At 31.6% G+C, this 11,469-nt stretch overlaps 2 protein-coding genes across 4 annotated transcripts in view; both read right to left on the bottom strand.

Moving 5' to 3' along the window:
• Positions 1-4,061: 4,061 nt before the first annotated feature.
• Positions 4,062-11,047, bottom strand: LOC134701107 (uncharacterized). The gene is made up of 10 exons (XM_063562242.1): positions 10,996-11,047; positions 10,178-10,296; positions 9,832-9,966; positions 9,411-9,507; positions 8,466-8,590; positions 7,083-7,175; positions 6,654-6,739; positions 5,906-6,005; positions 5,388-5,507; positions 4,062-4,601 (listed from the first exon to the last, which is right to left on the bottom strand). Exons 1-10 carry the CDS (start codon positions 11,045-11,047, stop codon positions 4,467-4,469), a joined length of 1,062 nt encoding a protein of 353 aa, XP_063418312.1. The 3' UTR covers positions 4,062-4,466.
• LOC134701111 (uncharacterized) overlaps positions 10,695-11,469 on the bottom strand; it is a gene marked incomplete at its 5' end in the record, with an annotated part of 54,953 nt that continues 54,178 nt past the window's right edge. For all 3 annotated transcript variants that reach the window (XM_063562247.1, XM_063562249.1, XM_063562248.1), the window contains 1 exon segment: positions 10,695-11,228. In XM_063562247.1, coding sequence (XP_063418317.1) covers positions 11,109-11,228 — 120 coding nt within the window.

Genomic DNA, 11,469 nt, shown 5'->3' with positions numbered 1-11,469 from the left:
ACTTTTGATGGAGTGGTAGAATCTATATTTTTCTAATTCTAATCCATATATCCCTGTCTTGACCTGATGTTTATTTTTATTTAATCAATGTGTGGCTTGTTTGGTATCAGCTCTTCATTAGTCAAAATACAATTATCAAATTTTCTTGCATTCCTCTAAAATTCCTATTGTGACATCTTGAAAATAGGTGACCATGCAGGATGATTTCAAATAGAAAGAACACAACATTTTGCATGCCATTCAAAGAGAAAGTTTGTCTTCATATCATCTAAAAATCATAAGAGAAACAGATTCCACCACAAAAAAACTGTGCGTCCGTTCGTCTGTTCTTTCGTCTCTTCGTTCCATTCGTTCGTCAGTCCGTCTGTCCCGCTTCAGGTTAAAGTTTTTGGTCAAGGTAGTTTTTGATGAAATTGAAGTTCAATCAACTTGAAACTTAGTATACATGTGCCCTATGATATGATCTTTCTAATTTTAATGCCAAATTAGAGTTTTCACCCCAATTTTACGGTTCACTGAACATAGAAAATGATAGTGCAAATTTCAGGTTAAAGTTTTTGGTCAAGGTAGTTTTTGATAAAGTAAAAGTCCAATCAACTTGAAACTTAGTATACATGTGCCCTTTGATAAGAATATTCTAATTTTAATGCCAAATTAGAGAATTTATTCGAATTTCAAGGTTCACTAAACATGGAAAATTATAGTGCGAGTGGGGCATCTGTGTACTGTGGACACATTCTTGTTTATATACAAAATATATTTGACTTATTGATGATATTTGTAAAACAAACCAAAACCAAAAGCTTTTATACGACCACAGAGGTCGAACCCTGAACAGTTGGGTAGGTATGGACACAACATTTAAGCTTGATACAGCTCTGAATTTGGATTGTGATTAAATAGTTGACACAACATAGGTTTCTGACACAGAATGAATGTAGTCTAAGAACTTTAACTTAAAAACTTTTAAATTGGACATTTACCTATTATGTTCCAATTCCAATATCCAAAATCTAAATACATGGTTAGATTCAGCATATTGAAGAACCTCATTTATTCAATTTTTGTTGAAATCAAACAAAAAAAAAGTTTTAATTTTGGACCACGATTTGGACCAACTTAAAAACTGAGCCTATAATCAAAAATCTAAGTACATGTTTAGATTCGGCATATCAAAGAACCCCAAGAATTTGATTTTTTTTTTTAAATCAAACTAAGTTTAGTTTTGGAACCTTTGGACCTTTAATAATGTAGACCAATTTGAAAACAGGACCAAAAATTAAGAATCTAAATACACGGTATTATTTAGCATATCAAAGAACCCCTATAATTCATTTTTTGATGAAATCATTTAATTTTGGACCTTTTTGGCCCCTAATTTCTAAACTGTTGGGACCATAACTACCAAAATCAATCCCAACCTTCCTTTTGTGGTCATAAACCTTATGTTTGAATTTCATAGATATCTGTATACTTATACATGTACTAAAGTTATTGTGCGAAAACCAAGAATAATGCTTATTTTGGACCCTTTTTGGCCCCTAATTCCTAAACTGTTGGAACCAAAACTCCCAAAATCAATACCAACCTTTCTATTATGGTCATAAACCTTGTGTTTAAATTTCATAGATTTCTATTTACTTATACTAAAGTTAGAGTGTGAAAACCAAATGTCTTTCGGACACAACGTCAATGTCATACCAATATATGACCAAAGAATTTTCAATTTTTGCGGTCGTATAAAAAAAGACATTGACCTTTCAACCATGACAATGAGGTTAAGTTCAGATGCTACCTGCCAGACAGACTTACACTTTACAATGGTATATACCATACATGGGAAAAATTTGGTTGATTATATATGGAATCACTGAAGCATGACTGGAGTGGGACCCCTCCCCTTAGGTCAGTCAGAGGCCTGGATCCACCACTGCTGATTTTTAACTTCATCAAGAAAAATCAATAATGGGGCAGTTGGGTTTCTGTTTTATTTAATGTTACCTCACATCTCCTTTTCTTCATTTCAAATTGTTCTCATGACTATAATATATCGCTGCTACAAGGAACTATGTAAACATTTTATATCTAGATCTGGAAAGATGTGAGAATTAATAAAATTAACACAGTTTATTCTCATCAATTTATTTATAAAACATGCAAAAAACAAATGTGCAATTACTTAACCACTAATGTAAACTTGAGCCCCAATTATTAACAAGATATAATAAATAACAAACAAATACTGTTTTTACAATGCGTAGAAGGTTTCTACCTATAACAGAAGCATGTGACAATTGAAACCAGTTCACCCATGCAGTTTGAGCATGGTTCCTGTTCATGGCTAAGTCTAGCCAAAAATGACAAGAATTGCAAGACAAATAACAGATGAACCATAAAAATGATACATTATCCTGTAACATATAAAAATTAATTAAAACTGTTTATTACATAAAATACAAAGATCTTAAGGTGTTTTTTATTGCTTGCTTAGAATCTAAATCAATTCAATTTGCAAGTATAGAAATTGTCTCTTTGGATTGGTTAAACAGTTAGTTTAGTTTAAACATATTTATTTATAGTGGATTGGGAAACAAGTTTTACAACTTATATTAATCCCTTTCCACTTTGCGGGTGCGAGTGCTGCCTTGTAGCGGCATTAGCCTACTCTTTTTCGAAATCTACAAGGGTGTCTTTAACGTGCAAGAGATATGGCTCTCTCTTAACACGGGTCAGCCATTTATCGTCCCCGTCCGACGGACTATCATCGTTTCCTCAAGACCATACTCGCAAATGGTGTCAAGGGAGAGCCGAAAATTGAGTTCCTGAAATTTTCATCCCAAACGGGAATCGAACCAGGAACCTTTGTGTTAGTAGTCCGATGCGCTAACCACTACACCACGGTTAAACAGTGAATAGTTTGCCATTGTATCAAAAAGAAATATACTGATCTGCTAGTAGGTAGTATCCAGCTCATAGAAAGGCTGTTTAGATAACCAGATTTGGAACAATACTTATATCTATATTCTTTCAAAATCAGATATTAAATCCTTTAAAATATCTTTAAATTAAAACAGATCTAAGATGGATACAAAATTTATAAGTTCTTGAATAATAATAATTTTGACCTACAACTTTCAGAACTATAATATACTTTTTTTTTTAGTTCCTTCCTACATACATTATATAGCGCTACATAAAAAGCTTATGACTTCAGTAATAGTGCAATTTCTAAGTGATTTTTCTTTTAATCTATTTTGTGTTTTTATCACAAACGTTTATAGAATATTTCATAAATCAAAATTTACAATTTTGCTTATATATGTTGTTGGATTGCCGTCTCATGGCTGCAAATTCCACATCAACTTAATTTATTGGATAAAAAAGGCTGACAAAAATTGAACTAACTATTAAAATTTTGACAAATGAATAAAATCCTATTGAGACCAATATTTGAGCATTACATTCTTCTATCCTTATTGCATTTTAAACATTGCACTCAGCATTGCAAAACTAAACTAAAACTTTAAACTTCAATACCAAATAATACTGCTGAAAACTCATAACATTTTCCTATCAGACGACAAATAATTTGTCTTATCATTTAGTTCAAGCCATTGAAATCTTTAATTGTGCAAACCTACTGTGGATTCATTATTATTCGTTGGGTATAAATTTTCGTGGGTTTCGTGGGTACAGGTGAACCACGAATTCCTATATTCAACAAAAATACAAATTTTCTATAGGCTTTGTACATAGAAATCGGCAAACCACGATTTCAGATATCCACTTCAATCCATCAAAAATGATATCCACGAAAATAAATGAATCCACAGTATTTGACAGATATTATAACAGGTACCAGTTTATCATTTTTGTAGGTACCAGATATTTCAAATTTAACAATAATAATAATTTTCAATCAACAAAAACATAACTCAATGTGCAAGAAATCATATAAATACAAACAAATACTGGAGCTTTACATGTAAATATCACAGTTATTCTAATTATATATCACATTTTGTGTTAACTTCTCAATTGACCGATAAATCCAATTCCCAGTAATCTAGATTTATATATTCAAATTCATGATTGAACTAGGAAAATAGAAACTATTGAAGAACGGTGTGAATATTCACATCCCATTACTTCTTTTTATTTTAACCTTTCCTTATTATAGTTCTATGTCCATTACTCCTTGCTTACATAAATATTCATGTCACTTCAAATTTTTAAAGTAATTATATGGCTTCTAATCTCTTCAGACAAGTCTAAATAATTATCAGAATGCATAAAAATGCCAAAATAGTTTTCCACAACAAAGATGTTGCCTAAAACTGTGGCACTAAACATCACTTTGTTCAATCATATAAAGATCTAAAAAATGGGAGGTAATTTGAAAAAATAATTATTAAAATTATCTCCCTTGAAAATTCATTAAACTGTTTTTAATACAAAATTTGATATTATGAAATATCCAAACTAACATTAAAAGGATCATCAACTATTTTTTGATGAATTTCTATAAACAATGGTACATAAGTCACAAAGTCCATAAAATCTATATATCCTGTCCCAAATCTGTTAAACTTGCTTAAAACCTGAAAATATACATAAAATACATAGTTTGATTATTTTTATTTTCTTGAAAACATTTTTAAATACAGCCATTAAAGAAATAACAATCTTATTTCAAAATAGAATATCCAATTTAAAAAGGTTCAACTGATATGCGTTAAAAGACTCTTTTTTTTTTTACATATGATACATACTGTGGATTTATTATTATTTGTTGGATACCAATTTTCGTTGGTTTCACAGGTGAACGAATTCAAATGTTCAACAAATAACATATTTTCAATAAGCTTTGGCAAAACCATGAAATAAAATATCCACGAACGAATATTTAAGTTTTCAGCAATCCACGAAAATTGATACCCAAGAAAACAAATGAATTCACAGTATTCTTTTGTTTTTTTTTGTTTTTTTTTTAGTCAGCACTGATGTTCTTTTTAATACATCGTAAAAGATAACATTTTAAGAGTTATATTTTTACATGTGAAAGGACATTAAAAATCCCATTATATAAACATTTCTCAAATTCTAAAAAGAAATTCAAGATGTCATTTCAACATTTATACTGATGCTGTCTCATTAGCAAATATACTCATCTCATTTTATTCATATTAATTAAACCTAAGCATCATACCCTTAGCCAGGGGGGTTCAGATGAAGCCCCCTTTGAAAACAAACAAGCACTGTTAAAGTCAATGTTCTGTTCGAATTGTGACTGTTAAAGTTGTGTTTGTGAGTCCAACAACCCGCCCCTTGGAAATTCCTGGCTACGGGCCTAAGCATGATTATCATCTTGTTAATAACAAACTTACATATCCCACACATTCAGGGTCCAGTCCACCGGCAGTTAATTCTACCGCTAGCTGTGAGGCTTTAGCATTGCCGTTGTTGTTAGTCTCATAATCACCGTCTGCTAACAGTCCAAATAATTCCTGTAATAAATTTTGGAATTAAAAAGTGCAATTGAATATAAGCTCATTGTCTGCTGAAATACATATATCAAAGTGTCCATAGAACAAGATGCCCCCCACAAACTATTATTTTTTATGTTCAGTGGAGCGTGAAAAAGGGATAAAAACTACAATTTGGCATTAAAATGAATAAGAATTGACAAACAAACAAACAAATGGACACTATATTGTCAATTTTTTGCTTTTGTCAAATACACTATGCTGTTGCGAATTGACCCTCTCCTCCCCCTAAACTAAATTGACCTCAATATTTTGCTTTTGTGCAATACACTATCCTGTTGAATATTAACCCCCCAAAAAAATATTTGAAGAATACTTTTTGGTTTTAAAATGAACTGATTTATTTTGACAATGTTTACCTTAGAAGTTTCCATCTTAAGATCTAAAGCATCATAGCTTCTTCTTTTCTTCTTAGTTTCTTCTGGATTATCTTTAATCAATATCTTCTTTATAACAGGGCTACAATAAAATAGAAGAAATGCAACTTTTGTTTAAAAATAAAATCACAAAATATATTCATAAAAACAGTAAAATATTAATTTCAGTAAAGTACTCCTTCAAAAATTAAAATTAAATGTCAAAACCTTTTTTTGCTGCATTTTTCAAAATAATTTTGATAGAGTAGTTGCCTCCATGTTCCACTTTAATATGACTTTTCCTCTGAACCAATCAGCAAAGGGCATCTATTTAGGTTCTGAAAATTTCAGCCAGGTGTTCACAAAGAATGATTACTTAAAATGTCTTATTGAAGTTTTGCTGTAAACTTGCTGATATATGCCAAATTCAGCAGTTTTTAAAAGATTTTTTTTTAGAGATTCTGAAAATTTTGACAAGGTGTTCAGGAAAAAAATCAGAATTCATGCTGAATGTTTACAGAAAAGTCTTGCTGATTTTTTACTGAACATTTGCAGAAAACTTGTTGCAATGTGTGCAAATTTAAGTCATTGTTAGGACGGGTTTAATGAATGTGTTTAGTAATATTCCAGCATCTTGTTCTGAAAAAAATCCCAAAGCTATTTTCATGAGGGTGGTTTTTATTCCTGAAGCTCACATGCACTCTTACTGCTTTATTGAAAATGTTTGAGTAAATTATACTATTGTACTTACTCCATTTGAGAGATTTTTTCTGACAATGCAGCTATAACTGTGAAAAGTTGGAAGTTAATTTTTCTTCTGCCTGGTAAATTCAAAATCTGCAAAAACGGAAAGACAATTAAAATTAACTGTTTGATGCACAAAACTTGTTGACCATTATTTTATCTATTGACACACATGGAAAGAATTAACTGAAAAACCAAAAATCAATAGTTTTTGAAATTTCAAGTCAGGAATATGACATTTGTTATCCATTCGTTTGATGTGTTCGAGTTTTTCATTTTGCTATTTGATTAGGTACTTCCAGTTTTGAATTTTCCTTGGAGTTCAGTATTTTTGTTATTTTACTTTTTTCATGAACAATCCCTCTTGAATGTTGTACCGCAAATTAGATTGAATCAAGACTAAAATTTTGTAGTTATTACCTTCTAATTAACATACCTGATATATATAGTCAAACTCTGACTCAGATATTAAATTATGATTGACAACTTGTAATGCCCCTTCTAATTCTTCTATATTCATTTCTATATCCTGAAGAAAAAAAATTGAAACTGTTTTACATAGTCTATTGGTCGCTATGAATACACTTTACTTAAGTTCGAACTACATTTGTAAAATAAGCCATTATGAAGCACATGTCAAAATTTACCGGATATTCTGGTGAAAACAAAACATAACAAGAGGCTGTCACAACGACAGCAAACCGGATTTATTAACATTTATTTGTGTCCTGGCAATATCACAAGAACCATTACTGATGATTAGTGAAAGTGAAAATCGTCAATATCAAATTTGACCTCCATTTTGTCATCAGTATCAACACATTAAAATTTGAAAAGCTTAGATTGATTATGGTTCGCGAGTAAATTCAACAACGTGAATGGAAACACCATTTTACGTTCTTTCAAGAACCATAACTCCTGAATGGGAAAAGTCAAAATCATCATTATTGAACTTGACCTCTATTTTGTCATCAGTAACAACATATTAAAATTTGAAAAGCTTTGGTTGAATGGTTCATGAGAAAATGCACGGACACGACTGGAAACACCATTTTTCAATCTTTCAAGAACCATAACTCCTGAACAGTAAAAGTCAAAATCGTCATTATTGAACTTGACCTCCATTTAGTCTTGGTAACAACATATTAAAATTTGGGAAGCTTTGGTAGAACAGTTCATGCGTAAATGCAGGGACACGACTGGAAACGCCATTTTACAATCTTTCAAGAACCATAACTACTGAACGGTAAAAGTCAAAATCGCCATTATTGAACTTGACCTTCATTTAGTTGTCAGTAACAACATATTAAAATTTTAAAAGCTTTGGTTGAATGGTTCATGAGTTAATGTACGGACAACATTTGATTGCCGCCCGCCCGACCGCCGAGCATCCCCAAATCAATAACCGACATTTTTGTCACAAAAATCCGGTTAAAAATGGTTCAAGAGATGTAACAGAATTCATATGATTAAATGTGTGTTGCTATAATTGTTGATAAACAACTAGATAGGGTGGGGTATATACCCTTTCTTACATGTTGTACATGATGCATTTAGAACAGATGATGCCCAGTATAGCATATAACGTTATGAAGGGACATAACTTAAGAATGGTAAAAGTGAGACAACCCAAATCTGAACTTGAAGTTTTTATAACATATAGTTCAAGCAATCTGAAGTTCAGAGAAATAAAAATACTTTTGTGACGTACAGATGTACAGACAAGGGTAACACTATGCTGCAAACCCCGTATATCAACAATTCTAGCTGTAAGTATAATTTTAGTTTTTCTTGATGGGTAGATAACTCTTGTACTTACAGGATCTGGATGTAGATGTCTGTAGAGGGAGCTCTGTTGGCGCCTAAATTCTATCGGCTGATTATTATCATTTTGTTCATTGAAGAAAACCTCCATACAGTAAAGAGACAACAAATTCTTGTCTCCTGGAATTCAAAAATGATAAAATATACAAAGGATGTGGTGTCCATTAATTCTTTATTTTCAATATGATTATTTTCTATTCAATCATTTAGAAAATAACTAATCGAAGAATTCAAATGGAGAAAAATATTCAATGAGTGACCGAACAACACATTAATTCACAATGTGCGAATGGTCCGAGTTAATTATCAGTGTTGTTCCGTCATGAGTTGAATATTTTGCAATATTTGACTTCTTTAATTAGTTATTCTTTTTATTACATTAGAAAATGGCTTTTTTTTAAAGAAATCAATGTAAAACAAGTGAGGATTTATATTTTTTTTCTACGCATTCACAATTTGTTTTGATCCCCTGTTATTGATGCTTGACAACGCCTATTGTTGTATGACGTCAGGGAGTGATGTAAACATGTTTATTTCACATGTGAAATTATCAGTTTTTATTTTTAACTGTGAAAGCAATGTAATTCATTGCAACCAATATAATAATTTCTATTATTCATTTTTTTTGTATATTTTTTTTCTGTTTTTTCCTCTCTTAGATCCTCTATACTGTAAATTCCATTACCCATTTACCATGTTTACAGACTTCTGTCTTTTCATTTTCTTTCTGTCATAGTATTCTTTGTTCAATTTTCTAAAGCCACCCTCATATTTTCTTCCTGATTTTAAGCTGTCAGTGTTAAAGACTGTAATTTGACCACATAATGGTTTATTTTTACAAATTGTGACTTTGATGAAGAGTTATCTTATTGGCACTCAATACCACAACTTCTTTTCATCTTTTATTATCTACCCTTGTTATAGTTTTAATGTAATGTACCTTCTAACACCATTAATCTATCATCTATACCAGTTAACTTCTCAGCACATCTCTGCATCTCAAGATCTATTTGAGGTATTTCTCCAGTCTTACAAATCTTCAAGATAAACAAATAACGGCAATGTAGCTACTAAATATTCAATGCAAAAACACATGTATAAAATTATAAACAACTTAAAATTTTGACATATATTAAATTTTCTGAAGGTACTCATCCCCTATTACTGGTCAAATTATCTAAGATTTTTTTTTTAAATATTCAAGGCCAAAGAAAACAAATGTATTTTATCTGTTTGATAAAGTCGAAAGTTAGGATCAGTTTGTCAACAAAAACTTTTAGAGACAAACATTGACTGTCTGTTATATTTTTTTTTTCTTTTAATCCAACAATTAACTTGTGAATTCTAGACAGCATTCTTACCTTTTTATACATAGATTCATCTAATCTCATAGCAATAACTTCATCAGTAATATCTTCTGCTCTAAGAGGTACAGAAGGGGGTTCATCCTCATCATCTCCAAACTCATCCAAATTCTTACCCTTTTTCTTCTTTTTCTGAAAAAAAATCATATGAATAAATAACCTCTTAAAAACAAAATTTTTAACAAACAACAAAACAATTATGGGGTTTTAATCCTTCAATCACATTTGTTGTAACTCAAATGAATATTTTTCCCGTAATGAAATAATTTGCCATCATTTCTTACCTTGAAAGTGATCAGGGTTTCAAAATAATCCCTCCCTTTCTACCACTTTATTTGCTTACCTTCTTTTTACTTTTTTTCACTTTAGGTTGGTACTGAACTCTGGCTATTTCTGGAATCAACTGTTTTGCCCTCTCTGCTATCTGACCTAACTTTTTACCTAAAATTATAAAAAAAAAATCTGTTAAGCACAACAGTCTCCTAAAGCACATCCCATTACATAAGTTTCTTAAATCTAAGGGCACCATTTGAGCAATTTGCTTGATCGGTTGATTTTTTTGTGTTTTGAGCACTCTTCAATTTAGCATGACAGTCAAGTTTTGTTGGTAGAGTAAGCTCCAGAATCTAGAGTGTGACAGAAAGTTGTCTCATTGATACGCATACCACATCTTCTTATTTCTATGAACCATTGACATTGAATCTCAAACCACCTTGCCACCAAGCTGTCCTGCCTTTTTGAGAACTATGGTAAACAAGAAAGATTACTGTGAGCAGTAATTCTATTTTGTTGGGGGGGGGGGTCCCATCAGTGACCCTATTCTTTACCAGCAAGACATGTTGTTGATTGATATTTCTCCAAGCAGACACCATCACCACCCCCTATGATAATAAGATCTTACTTTGCAGTACATGTAGATCATCAGTGATCTGTCGTTGTTTCTTGTCCAGCATTTCCAGGGTATAAGAGATCTTCTCTAAGTATTGCTCTGATACCCCTCCACCCCACCCCTAATTATAATGAGATCTTACTTTGAAGTACATGTAGATCGTCAGTGATCTGTCGTTGTTTCTTGTCCAGCATCTCCAGGGTATAAGAGATCTTCTCTAAGTATTGCTCTGATACCCCTCCACCCTACCCCTAATTATAATGAGAACTTACTTTGAAGTACATGTAGATCGTCAGTGATCTGTCGTTGTTTCTTGTCCAGCATCTCCAGGGTATAAGAGATCTTCTCTAAGTATTGCTCTGATACACCAACACCCCACCCCTAATTATAATAAGATCTTACTTTGAAGTACATGTAGATCGTCAGTGATCTGTCGTTGTTTCTTGTCCAGCATCTCCAGGGTGTAAGAGATCTTCTCTAAGTATTGCTCTGATACACCAACACCCTGCAATTAAAGGAATATTTTTACATTTTAATTTATAATATGAATTAAACATTTGTAAAAAATAAATAAACTGTAAAATGGTTTGTTATGTTCAATTTTCACACTTTCTATTTGTCAAAGCTGTGTTTGTGACGTTTACCTGCATATTTTCTTGTCCATGATACTGGTCTATTTCAAAGATTTTTTTAAAAATTAAGGCAAGTAAAACATCCTAAAAAAAAATCGCTTCTTTACCCCTATC

This window comes from Mytilus trossulus, unplaced genomic scaffold (assembly GCF_036588685.1).
Source record: "Mytilus trossulus isolate FHL-02 unplaced genomic scaffold, PNRI_Mtr1.1.1.hap1 h1tg000215l__unscaffolded, whole genome shotgun sequence".
NCBI lineage: Eukaryota > Metazoa > Mollusca > Bivalvia > Mytilida > Mytilidae > Mytilus > Mytilus trossulus.
The sequence above is the reverse complement of the archived record's forward strand: the minus strand, read 5'-3'. Positions and strand labels throughout refer to the sequence as shown.

Excerpts from the sequence above, each read along its gene's own strand:
- LOC134701107 (XM_063562242.1), bottom strand. The coding sequence starts at position 11,047 with ATGCTGGACAAGAAACAACGACAGATCACTGACGATCTACATGTACTT. Across the intron at positions 10,297-10,995 it reads CGATCTACATGTACTTCAAA|ATTTTTTTTTTATAATTTTA; the intron begins GTAAGTTCTCAT and ends TGTGCTTAACAG. Across the intron at positions 6,740-7,082 it reads AGTTTGACTATATATATCAG|ATTTTGAATTTACCAGGCAG; the intron begins GTATGTTAATTA and ends CCGTTTTTGCAG.